At 32.2% G+C, this 14,272-nt stretch overlaps 1 protein-coding gene across 2 annotated transcripts in view; it reads right to left on the bottom strand.

Moving 5' to 3' along the window:
- The window catches only part of LOC143082178 (uncharacterized), a 33,629-nt gene extending 22,608 nt beyond the window's left edge, over positions 1-11,021 (bottom strand). For both annotated transcript variants that reach the window (XM_076257747.1, XM_076257748.1), the window contains exons 1-7: positions 10,735-11,021; positions 9,974-10,102; positions 6,526-6,720; positions 4,163-4,323; positions 2,506-2,621; positions 1,427-1,566; positions 653-913 (exon numbers count right to left, since the gene is read on the bottom strand). In XM_076257747.1, the coding sequence (XP_076113862.1) occupies positions 653-913; positions 1,427-1,566; positions 2,506-2,621; positions 4,163-4,323; positions 6,526-6,720; positions 9,974-10,102; positions 10,735-10,941 (1,209 nt within the window). In that variant the 5' untranslated portion in view covers positions 10,942-11,021. The remainder of the gene's footprint in view (positions 1-652; positions 914-1,426; positions 1,567-2,505; positions 2,622-4,162; positions 4,324-6,525; positions 6,721-9,973; positions 10,103-10,734) is intronic.
- Positions 11,022-14,272: the final 3,251 nt, after the last annotated feature.

The raw sequence follows: 14,272 nt of genomic DNA, 5'->3' as shown, positions 1-14,272 counted from the left end.
TTGTAATCCAGAATAAAAAGTATTAAAAAAGTGTTCAATTAGTTATATATAACATAGTAACAAGCTAGATAATAACAATGGCAAGTATTTCAGGATTTATTGGGTAGAACACAAATCTAAAGTGCTCGCATAATGCAGCTTAACTGCATAAAAATATGCGTAAGAAAATGTTTCAATAATCTGCAGCTTACAAGTAATATACAAAGTAATTAACAATATAATAATTATAAAATAAAATGGTGGATGTCCTTTGTTTCTGTCAATAATAATTTATTGTTTTAGTATAAATTAGTCCACTGATTTTCTCTTTTGAATTGTTGCACATATTGTCATCTCAGGGCCATTTTTCTTTTTTATAATTTACTTTAACTTATGGATTTTTTGAAGGCTGTACTTGTTCAAAACTTTATCCTCTGGTCTTCAATGTTGGCATTCATACCACATCTTCTTATTTCTATATAGGTTTAAATTCATACTGAATTGTTATCAAAAGTTTCAAACTTTCCTATAATCTGTTCAGAATAAATGTGACTGAATTTTCCAATAACTTCCTTTGTGTACTACATGATAAATAGAGCAATGCTAATATTGATGAGTTTTTATAAGCCAGTATTTATCTTTGATAAGGATTAAATTATTAACATTATCTTACATCAAAAATAACTTCTCCTTTTCTCTTGGAATCAAACTTTTCTACAGATGCTCTGACCTCTTCTCTGCTTGGGGCTCTAATGGGGGCAAGATCTACAACAGGTTTTCCCCTAGTAGCCTCAATCCATGCCTCCTTCAGTGTAGCTTTCATTTTCTTCCCTCTGGCCAGATCTAATGATGTCAGACCCCGATCATCAGTCAACATTACCTGAGCACCATGACTTAGTAGACAGGAAGCTGCTTTCTCATGATCATTGTAAGCCTGAGAATTTAAATATATTAATGGTACAATCAGTTATAAATTTTGTAACTTAATGTCTGTAGGGTTTCCACTTGTATTTTGAGATGATGTCATGCAAGGACCCCAATTTTTATCAGACATTTTAAATTTCTATCCTTAATGGACATATTAAATTTCAAAGTATCAGAATCTTTTTATATCTGAAAATTCTTTTCATGGTACAGCACAATATTACATAATTCCTTACTTGGTTGTTGTTTGTTGCTGTGTTACAAATTTGTTTTTCATTCATTTTTTTGTACATTAATTCGTTTTACATTTGTGATTTTAGGGGCCTTTGATAGTTGACTATACAGTATGTGCTTTGCTCATTGTTGAAGGTGGAATATTGACCTATAATTTCTGTGTCATTTAGTCTCTTGTGGCGAATTGTTTTTATTGGCAATCATACCACATCTTCTTTTTTATATAACAACTCAACATTATAAGGTTATTTACACAATGCAGCGTCACATTATAAGAGTAAAAACTTACTGTTATATGTAGAGGGGTGGTACCAGCAAACCCCCGACTGTTGACACTAGATCCACCTTGTAGTAATGTCTCTATTGTATCGACATTGCCCGTTTGGGAGGCACAGTGTATAGGAGCAAACAATCTTTTATCTTGCAATTCTGAAATATAAAACAGTATCATTGTGAGGTATCATGTATACAGCAATGCTGTAAAGAAAACTGTTTGTTGGTGTTTAAACGGACATCAACTTTATCATGGCAGCCAGTTGTTTTTTCTCCTTGAAACAGAGGGATAAAAACTAATGGCAGCAGAATAGAGATGAGCAATGACCTTTGGTAGGAAAACTATTAAAGATCAGAGTGGAACACATTGCCACAAATGGGATTTGAACTCATTTAAAAAGAGTTATAGGGTAGTGATCGTTGAACTTCTTTAATAAACCAATCTTCCAATCAAGATCCCAAAATCTGAATTCAAATCAATGGAATCATTTAATAATTTGTCAACATATAGTTTAAACATGCTTTTATCCAAATATAATAAAAAGCTAGGGTAACCAGACATTTTTTATGCTGCAGGTTGTGCAAAACTTTCTGATTTTGTATAAATTAAGCATTGAAAGTCCAATTTTTTGTGATAAAACGAAAACTGCTCCATAGAATTTTAAGATAAAATATGAGAAGATAGCTCTTATAACATGCTTTCTGATAAGAAAAAAATGGGGTCACTTGACATGTTTTGTTGCTACATATCAAAATAGGTAAATTCCCAACACTTTCTATTATAAAAGTTATCTGAGTTATCTCCCCTACTATCTGAGTTATCTCCCCTACTGAGTTATCTCCTCAAATTGAAAATCAATGAATCAAAAAAGAAATAGTTTTTTTTATAGAAAAACAGGTTTAAATATAATACAACACAAAATTTCCTATATTAACATGAAAAGTCATACACATGAATTACATACTACTCTTTAATTTGCACATTTCATTATCTACATCAACCAACTGTTATCTGCTACTTCCAAATCAAGATGGAGTCACCTTGACTGTATGCTGGTTAGTAATTCAAATCTAATAACAGTGTTGAAAACCTACCTATATCTGGTCCTGCTGTTATTATTGTTTGCACCACCATAGGTGAAATGATAGCTTTAGATTGAGATGCGTAATGTAAACAAGTTTTCCCATCTCCATCTATAGCATGGATATCACTGTAATAAATGGAGATTTTCATAAAACAGGTTCATAACACTGATTTACCTTATAGATCACAACAAAACACTAACATAAAATTTCATAATAAACATGATATTAACATCCTTATTTAAAAATTCTTACTACCAAAAGATTTCTTAATGTAGTGGTCATTTTCATCAACTATTTGTACAAGAAATACTTCTTGTTCTTGACCTTGTACTTGATATTCATATGATGACGACATAATCTTTCAATCAGTTTATTTGAGGTCTGGAGCTGGCATGTCAGTAACTGCTAGTAGTCTTTTGATTATTTATGTATCATTGTCATTTTGTTTAGTTTCTTTTGTTAACTAATTTTGACATCGGACTCAGACTTTTTTTGAACAGACTTTTACTGTGCATATTGTTGTTTGTTTTTTCTACATTGGCTAGAGGTAAAGGGGGAGGGTTGAGATCTCAAAAAACATGTTAACCCTGCCACATTTTTGCGCCTGTCCCAAGTCAGGGGCCTCTGGCCTTTGTTAGTCTTGTGTGATTATCAATTTTAGTTTCTTGTGTATATTTCGGAGTTCAGTATGAAGTCCATTATCACTTAACCTGTTTACATTTTTGTTTAGGGGCCAGCTGAAGCACGCCTCTGGGTGTGGGAGTTTCTCATTGCATTGAAGACCCTTGGTGACCTTGGGCTGTTGTCTGCTCTTTGGTCAGGTTGTAGTCTCTCTGACACATTCCCTATTTCCATTTTCAATTCTATTTACATCTTTTTAGTTAAATGAATTATATTTAAGAGATAACTGTATTGTACTTGACTCTTTAAGGACGTCCATCGGTAGCTTTACCGTCGCAAATTTAGTTTATCTGACGTCCGCAAAGCTTCAAATACAATACAGTTATCTCTATTTTAATGCAAAACAAGTTCATAATTAAATTTCAATCTTTATTTCAGTGTAAAATCTTCATTAAAGAAAATTCCGTGAAAAGATGTTATCTTCTTTGGTCCCTACACTAGGTGACTTCATAGGTATGCTTCCTGGGTCAAACATAAACACCGGGCGTTTTCTGGCTTCTGTGCCGCTTCAGAATGTAATAAAATTTGATAAAAGAAGACTTTTAGATGCAACATGTGATTTTTTTGGCTTAGTATTGTAGAAATTACATGTCAATAAATTCAGCAATTCAAAATGTCTGCTTCCTTAGTTACAGACAAGGAGATAGAGAATGTTATGCTAACTGTCATCCAATCAGAACCATTGATACAAAATAATTGCATTAGAATTAACATTTAAAGATGTTTTTTTAAAGCAGATTTATTCCAGATTGAAATAGTTTGTGGTAGATCTGTTTTTTCTAACATCTACAAACCTCTAATTGTCATGGTTACTTACCAAAGATATATGAAAAATGTGACAACTTTGCTATACATGTGAATAAGTTTTATTGGAATTTTCAGCCTTTTTCCACCTAGTACTTACCATGGTATCTAATCCCTGATATTTGAGATTTAACATTTATGCTATTTCTGAATTTTCTGACATATTACCATAGTAACTTACCATCGATATCTGAGGAGTTCTGCAACCACTTCTGCTGGATGGTAGGGTTTGTTTAACTGTGTACAAAACTTTTCTAACATCACCATGTCCCTCGTTGCCAATAGTAAAGGTGTCAGACCTTCAGAATTACAGCAATTTATGTCACGTACTTTGTTTTCATTCTGCAACAATAATTATTGCATTATAATTAGCATATCCTTGCAGTTTTATTTAAGGTATCCTTTTGTTCAGCAGAACATTTAAAGTTGGCAATTTTGTTATTGTATTTCATTTATTTATTTCTTCAAATTTTATTATATTTTGCTGTCTTTTTTTAGAGATTTTCTTACTTTTTATGCATAGTTTCTATAACTATAAAAGAAAACTCTTAAAATTGTTTGGCTAAAAACTAAAAAAAATGACTTAACTAGCTATTTCTAAAAAGCTGTTTAATCATGCAAATAAAAACAAGTAAGCATGCCATATCATACTTCCTAATACTGGGCATCAACTTTGATATCCCCCACCCCAACCCACAATTTCATTTATATACTTTTTCAAACATGTAGTATAAAAAACTTAGTTATATTTTCATTTCTCCTAATATCATAACCTGGATCATTTGTATTATAAGCCTACACAGGTACTACAAACTTTTAGCAGAATCAAGCCATACTATTCAACAGCATATAAAACAAAACTTATCAACCTCTTTATTGTCTCCTCCTGAGTAAGAGTTATGTCCCTTACTAGAATGGGGTCTCTACAAACACAACAACACATCAGAATAAAATTCTAGTAATATTAATGTTTTATATTACACCTTTTAAAATTTGTCCACTTTAATGACGCCAATAGATCCTTAATCATTGTAGTATTAAACCAATTTTCAAGACGCTTTGGCCATTGGCCTTCTTCAGTTTCTTTATTTTCCATCTAAACAACATGGCTGACATTTTTACATTAAAAATGCCATGTAGTTAGTTTAGTTTAAACATATTTATTTATAGTGGATTGGGAAACAAGTTTTTGCAACTTATATTAATCCCTTTCCACTTTGCCATGTAGTTGAGAAGCAACTGAAGAAGGCCAATGGCAGAAAAGTCTTGAAAATTGGTTTAATACTACAATAATTTAAAGTATGTTCCCTATTGGAATTTTTAAAACAAGAATTTTATAATTGACATTCAAACATATAATATGGTAAACTATATAAATTTTGATTTGATATCATTGAAAATTTAGCTTACAAAGATTTTAGAATGATCACACAATGACCAAACTTCGAAATGTATGGATGAAAATGAACATAGAAAGTTATGTTGAACACAAAAGTTTACAATCTATGACAATCATTCTTCTTTCAAACCCTTTTGTCCTTTTAAAAGTTGAAAAGTTTACACCATTATGAAGATTTTGGTTAGAAAATAGAACAATTACTGATGTTCCAATAAATAGCATTACATTGTATACATTGTATAAAAAAAACACCTCCAAAGAATTAATCAGTATTATTGATGTCTCTTTAAAAAAAAAAGTATAAAAGATAAACAGAAAGCTGCAGAGTAAATGTGCAAAAACCTCCTATTATGTGATTAAAGTGTTAGAATCACCTGTGGTATATTGACTGATATCTTGGAAACAGACGACATTTCGATTGATTTTCTATCATAGAAATCAATGCTGATGTGTTATAATGCAAGTCATCTCCTGTTTTGTGTTGTAACAACTTTGTCCTTAATCATTACAGCCTTTTAATTGGCTTTAATAATGCCACGTTTATTTTCTTACAATTGTTCTCCATTTAACTTTATTTCTTATCCATTCGTTTGATGTTTTTGAACTTTTGATTTTGCCATTTGATTGGGGACTTTCCTTTTTGAATTTTCCTTGGAGTTCAGTATTTTTGTGATTTTACTTTTTTGTAATCGATTTTATTATAAGTAATATACTCTTGAAGTTTTGAAGACTTCCAAATACATTTAACCAATTTCTCAACAAGTTTGTGAAGAATTCACCTTTTCAAAATCACAGGATTTTCATTGTTAATTTTTCAAATGGAAATAATGCCATGTTGCTGTTTGAACTTTTAGTTTTACAATATTTTGGTCTACTAGTATAATCAATCAAAATGTTTGGTGTACACTTTTGGAAGTATTACCCAGAATGCTTCATATACCGATAAGTGGAATAGTACTTATCTATGATTCTCCTAATACTAAGCAATGACTAAACTTACAAAACTTTAAATTTTTGAAATACTAGGACTTTTTACATGAATAGATTACCCTAGCTATTTTTGGCAAACCATTTAAGAATTTTGGGTCTTCACTCGTCTTTTTTTTTTTTATCTAATACTACCCTCACTGGAATACTGTACTTACAAGTAATTTCCTGACAACTTTGACATTTCCCTGCCATGCAGCCTGCAGAAGTAAATGATGCCATGATTCAGTAGTTCTTTCCACAGAATCCAGCAGCACCAACTTTATAGCGGAGGAGGCGACATCTACGGCTGTCTGGTTCTCATAGTTACGTAGAGTTACGTCAGCACCATGTTTTAACAACAGTTGTACAATCTAAAATAATCACATATGATGAGGTTAATTGAATGAATAAATGTAAAAAAATTAAGTCAATCTCAAATAAAATGGATTCATTTTGCATTAAATATAAATTTCTCTAAGCTAGTATGCAGAATTTGTCTGTTTGATATTTACATTTACATATTCACCAAACAAATTATTAGTACCCATGACATAATGAATTACAATACTTATATAATTTGTTCTGTAAAATTTGAATGAAAAGACATTTTTTGATGGATTTAGAGACTTTTGTTTAAAGAAGCTGACGACTAGTTTGAATTAGTTAAAATAGTACAGTTAGATATATACATATAGCACTGTTCTTTTACATGCAAGACATGGAATACAGATTCAAATGAATTTATAAAAGGTAGACTGCAATTTGGCACAGTGTGAAGTTATAAACCAAGATTAAGATTAACCCTGACCTAACCAAATATTATTAACTATACATAGTCATAACATATAACATTAAGATCATACAATGATTGCTGCCAGTAACAGATCTGAAAACTGCTGACATTAGCTAATATTCATGCTAAACTGCAATTTTATAGTTTGAGCAACAATTGACTAGTAAAACATTATGTCTTATATTTAAGTTACTCCCACAGTTTGCTGATGTCAGCAACATTGTTACGTTAGATTATTATTGGTGGAGGAACACGGAAGCTAGCTTCAATTTTTGTAAAAGTAAACCATTATACTTTAGATTAGGCCAAAATTCTCATTGATAAATCTAGATGATTTCGTCCAATGTAAAAGACCGCTATGCATGTCTGGCAACCTACTTTCCTTTTTATGTGACTTTGTTAAAATTTTATGTCCTGGAAAACCTTTGATTTTAAAACAACAATGACTATCTGTATATCTTCACTAGTAGATTGATATAAATTACTTTTATGTGTCAATTTTAAACTATATAAATCCTTTGATATTTAAACAAAAATTGACTTTTCTGTCAATGTCCTATAATTTATATCCAAATGTCACACACATACAAAGGGGCACTGACCAGCCATCATATTACTTATCAATATACTCAATTAATTTGTTTATATTTTATGAATTTATCATTGTCAGGTCAATCACATTTAACCCATTTTTAAATCAATCTATAAATGATTTGATATTTAAAACTTTGGTTTGTAATGCTTTGCGTTTTAATTGTTGTTAATTTCAATCCAGTCACTATATAGGTATTGGTTAACAATTGGAAGGCACATTTGATGAGATTTGAAATTACCGCAAGTCTTTCAAACCAGATTTTGATTTAATTCAGTTTTTATTCAAAGCAAAACCTAATTATTTCACTCAAATGTCACTCACAAAAACAAAATTCAGTATTAAAGTTTGAAAAGGTCAATAAGATCTTTTTAACAATTTATTCATTAAAAAAGCCAAAGTACAATTTTTCAATATTTTAATTTAAATGATAAAGATACAGAATAAAAGAATTTATAATTGATTTTTTGTACAGAATATATAGACCATGGATTTATGCATAATCCAACACTGGTATAGTTTTAAGGCTTTTGTTAAAGAACAGTATAAACCAGAGATTTTTCTAAAGTCTTCAATAACTAAAATCACTACAAAACATTTATCAAAAACATTTAAAAATTTATTCCATTGTTTTCAATTGTACATATTTACTTTCCAAAACGTAAAGCACCTTTCATCCCTACAATCAAACAACTTTTTGATGAAACCACAATCCCATTCTCCTTTCCTTAATTGTGTCAACACCAAATGAGATTTTGTCACCAAACTAAGCATTAGTAACATAACAGATATCCCTTGTGGAGCAGGATTTTCAGACCCACGTGAACACCTGGGAACTAAGCATGAGCAACATAACAGAAATACCTAGTGGAGCAGGATTTTCAGACCCTCTAGAGCACCTGCAAACTAAGCATGAGCAACATAACAGATATCCCTAGTGGAGCAGGATTTGCAGACCCACTGGAGCACCTGGGAACTAAGCATGAGCAACATAACAGATATACCTAGTGGAGCAGGATTTTCAGACCCTCTAGAGCACCTGCAAACTAAGCATGAGCAACATAACAGATATCCCTAGTGGAGCAGGATTTGCAGACCCACTGGAGCACCTGGGAACTAAGCATGAGCAACATAACTGATATACCTAGTGGAGCAGGATTTTCAGACCCTCTAGAGCACCTGCAAACTAAGCATGAGCAACATAACAGATATCCCTAGTGGAGCAGGATTTGCAGACCCACTGGAGCACCTGGGAACTAAGCATGAGCAACATAACAGATATACCTAGTGGAGCAGGATTTTCAGACCCTCTAGAGCACCTGCAAACTAAGCATGAGCAACATAACAGATATCAATAGTGGAGCAGGATTTTCAGACCCTCTAGATCACCTGTGAACTAAGCATGAGCAACATAACAGATATCAATAGTGGAGCAGGATTTTCAGACCCTCTAGAGCACCTGTGATCAGCACATGCAGTTGTTGGTGGGGTTTGTTATACTCTATCTTAAGTTTTCTATGTTATACAAAATGTGACCTTGTGCATTTTTTTGTTGTCATTTGTTTTTTCCCCATGACCTAAACTTTTCATCCCTTGTCTCTTTGAAGTATGTATAACCTATTGCTAGTAAATACAACTAAGTTGAAAAACTTTTTCAAAAACAATAACTATCTGAGTCATTCTATTACTAATTTAAAAGACTAAAAGATCTGATGACAATATAGTACTGTATCTGATCTATGAATATTAACAATAACCTTGGTAGTCTTACTATATGCTTTATAATTATGTGTAATTAAATCAATTATCTGTACTACCTTAATATCTATACATTGGTATATAGGACAATGGGTTCATTCAGAAGTTTTATTTTTTGCGGTTTTCTGGTCATAAGTTTTATTCTTATAGAGACCAATGTAATGTATTGATATGTCTAACTACCAATCAGAATCAATGGCAATTTGTCATCTAGGACAATTGTTTTTTTTAAATGGACTAGTTTTTTAAATGAGCTTGCAGAAATATACAATTCATACAATTTTACTGAATTTAGGTCTCAGATATGTTCAAACTCTTAAAGCCTTGAAATGGACTCAAAAACAAAATGCATTCTGGTACAAGCCGGCTTAATCAAATGACAAACTTTAAGATTCTCATCACATGCGTTTTAACTCACTGTTACAGGACTTAAACAACATTACAGCCTTAGAGAAAGTTCTAAGAATTCAAGTATATGTACCTTTGTGTGGCCCCTTTTTGAAGCCCATATTAAGGGAGTATTTCCAGTCCTTTTATCTTTAACATCAACACTAACTAAACAATCACTACGTCGTTGTAAGAAATTTTCGATTTTCTCATAATCACCATCCTGTAAAAAATGAAAGATAACTGTTCAATCAATTCTCATTTCCTGTTATTTGTTTTATTTTAATAAACTCTAACATCAATAAATTTCCAACTACTAACGGTTTAGATTCTTTTCTTAGTACTTATCAGCAACTTATACTGAAACTTGAAATGCATGACTTCTTATTCGTGTTTATGATTTTCAAGACAACATTAACATCTTTGAAGATAAGGAACAGCAATGAATACATTTTGTTTAGGGATGGATCGACCCAGTCATTTTTTTAAACGGGGTTCCATTTTACCCAAGATAAAGGTAGAGGTTCAACCCAGGATAAAAAGAGGGGTTGTGTTTCCAACCATATGTCCTCTGCCACTGTTGTATCTCTCATTATAGGTTCAGAAGACCTTTTTCAGGAATTCAAGATTGAGCCATATGATTTTCTGAAATTCAGGAATAGCTAGTTATTTTGTCAAAATTTTGAGATTTCCTGATCAGGATTAAATAATATTGTGATGCAGAAATGCCTACATTATTTTCATGGGAATTTGAAAATTGACATTTATTTTCAATGGAATTGAGGATGAGACACCCTCCTACCTCTCTCATATGAGTCATCTTCATTCATTTTTATGTAAACATGTTGAACTTACTCTAGCAGCAGACAAGAAAATTTCCTCAAGGTCAGCTGTACGACCTTGACCTAGTAACGTAGATGCTATGTCATAGTATGTAGCCGATCCTATTCTTTTCCTTGTGGTATTAAGTTGATTATTTAGTGAATTATTAAGTTCAGTACGTTTACTAGCAGATCCGTTACGGCTTTTTGGTCGTTGCTCATTGTCTGGTAATTCAGGCATTCTTGTTTAATTTTCTCCATGAGTTATATAATCCATCTTGAATTCACTCTTGTTTAACAGACTTTGTATAAATTCTTTCTGAAAGAACAAAATCAAACTATGTTAAAAATTAGACTGTTATATCATGTAATAAACCAATTACATTTGAATGCTTTAATTTTACACTAGTAATTTTTGGGGCCCTTTATATCTTGCTGGTTGGTGTGTGCCAAGGCTCTGTGTTGAAGGTTGTACCTTGACCTATAATGGTTTACTTTTACAAATTGTGACTTGGAAGGAGAGTTGTCTCATTGGCACTCATACCACATCTTCCTATATCTAATTATAGTGATAGACATAACATTCAGTGCAAACTTCTAAAGATATAAAAACTACTGATAACTCAATATAAAATAAATATCTTAAATCTACAAAAGACATATATAAGGAGTATGTTTGTTTGTTTTATTGGGAAAGACATCACTTTCTACTCATCATGTGCCCTTATAGTAAACCAACAATCTTTAGTAAGTGGGTCAGTAAGAAATCGAAAATAGATCTATTTAGGGGCCCCCTCTTTTTGGGAAAAAATTTGGTTGCTTATATAGGGTATCACTGAAGAGTGACTGGAGCGGGCTCCCTCTTAGGCAGTCAGTGGACCCCCACTTATGAAAATTTCTTGATCCGCCACTGTTGACTGATAGGTGTCTACATAAAGTACACAAGCCAACAAATGTGCTATAATTCTAGATTGTGTCCTTTGTCTATAAATGCAAATTAAAGTTGCTGAGTTTGAAGTTAGAAGTATCTTGATAAATGTTGGACTATATATTAAATCAAAGTACAATTGCTGATTAAATTATGTTTTTAAATTACACAGTAAAGTCAAAAGGTCAATGGTAACATTTAAGTGTATATTACATCAGCAACACGGATACCCTGCCCTTTTTAATGTCCTTAATCTCAATGATAAACATGACCAAAATGACCCAACAATCCATTTAAAATTATGGCCCCCTGTCAGGGAAATCACCTGATCTTTACAGAAGGTCTGATATTCCTATTAATTAATCTTCAAACAGGTATACATTATGTAGCAAATGTGATTTAAATAGCCATGGCTAGTATTGACATACATTTATTTTCAATGACAATACCTTTATTGGACATGTTGAAATTTATATAAAATAATACTGAAACTTTACACAAGTCTGGTGTACGTGACAATTTCCAGACTTACTGAAAAAGGTTAACTATTCTTACAAGAAAGCATACTCGATATCTGGCCACAATATATTTTGATGTTTCTAATAAATATTGTTTTATATTTTAAATACACAGTCAATTAAAATAGTGAGCCATTTTGTCCATAGAAAGTAAATGTTATAACTACCAGAAATGTGATTGGAACCATGCCATGGTGTCGGCAATACATACATTGTAACAGTACTATTTTTGCAGCAAGTCATGTAATTTGTATTGATTAGATGCTTTTTTTGTAAATCAAATGACCTTTTTACAGCAAAGGAAGAAGATGTTTCCAGTGCCTCTAATATTTCCTACCTATAAGCTGTTACCTTCTGTGTTTACCTAGGCTTTTTGTAGCTGTTAAACCAATAAAACAACTGGTTTATGCTTTTCAAAAATAAAAAGATGTGGTATGATTACCAAATTAGCCAATTCTCCACCAGAGACCAAATGCAGTGGCGGATCTTTTTCAGAACTTTTCATAAGGGCGGGTCCGCTGACTGACCTAAGGGGGGGCCGCTCCAGTCATACTTCAGTGATTCCCTATATAATCTAACAAATTTTTTCCACAAAAGGGGGGGGGGCACGAGCCCCCCCCCCCCAGGCCCCCCTAGATTCGCCTTGGAAGAAATGACATATAAAAGATAGGTAATTGTATGGCCTTCAAAAATGAGCAAAACTCATACCACAATTAATATAACAAGCTATATAAAAGACCCTCATATGACAAAAATAGAACATTTCAAACATATAACTAACAACTTTATTTATGAACAAAACAATTAAAAAATATATGATACAGCAACAAGCAACCACTGAACTAAAGGCTCAGACCTGTGACAGACATAAACAGAACGTTTTTTGCAAGGAACACCACTAGATATTTTTTAGCAGGTGGTATATACATTAATCAACTATATCTTGCAGCCACATTTTTATCCCATTTATGTTTAATCTAATTTAGAAATCAATGTATTGAAGTATATATCCTTATGTAAATAAAGACAACCTTACCCCAATGACAACTTAAAGAAAATATATTCCCCACTGAGTTCCACATTCTATTTTATGACAGGTGTTCTACAATGCAGTAATTATTTCATCCTGCACCTATATATATATTTTTTTCATCACACAAAGATCAGAAAATCCTTCATTTTAATAGAATAGTACCCAAACACCTCACAATTTAATTAAGATCATATGCAAAGGAAAATAAAAACATACAACAGTCAACAATGTCATACCTTTACACAGGTAAAATCTCAGGTAAAAATCAGGTATGTGTTCTTTGTCCCCAATACACCTTCCAATGAATGCACATAATTTCACCTTTTGATCAGATCAATACTAAAATTGATCAATTTAATTGATTTAGTTTGAAACATGTACTATATCATGTCAAGTCACTTTGCTGCAGTCTATTCTAACCAAGGATGTGTATTGCCTGTGACAAGGGTGGATTACTCTACCTGTCTGGACAGGTAGATAAAGACACATCAAACAGCTGTTTACTTCCACCTTTTAAATAACTGTTAGGACTGGACAAAAACTTCAAAAGACAACAGGTCTTTATCAATAATGTATGTCAAATCATTGGATTTATACTTAAAAAGTTGATTAATTAATTAATCAATACACTGTATTATAACCTTTGTCCTTATCCAAACAAAGAAAACAGATCCAATCTTCCAAATATGTGAGAGAAAAAAAACGATGGTGCTTTCCATACTAAAAAGAATCTTAAGCCAATCATTTTGCTGCTGAATGTGATATCTGAATGGTTGAATTTTTTTCATCTTATTTTGAAATAGATACAATTACAGAATGAATCGTCCAAAGTCATGAAAGTGGAATTATCACAATCAAAATTGAGAATGGAAATGAGGAAATGTATCAAAGAGACAACAACCCAACCAAAGATCAGAAAACAGCCCAAGGCCACCAAAGGGTCTTCAACACAGCGATGAAATCTTGCCATTGGAGGCTGGCTTCATTTAGCTTGCCCTTAAATTTGCACAGCTCAACTGACCACACCAGCACCTAAACCCTGGTACTTTACACCAACAATCTGGTAAAATAACTATCAAGGTACATGGTACTG

Source organism: Mytilus galloprovincialis, chromosome 7, assembly GCF_965363235.1.
Source record: "Mytilus galloprovincialis chromosome 7, xbMytGall1.hap1.1, whole genome shotgun sequence".
NCBI lineage: Eukaryota > Metazoa > Mollusca > Bivalvia > Mytilida > Mytilidae > Mytilus > Mytilus galloprovincialis.
Note: the sequence above shows the minus strand (reverse complement) of the source record. Positions and strands in the feature narration are given on the sequence as shown.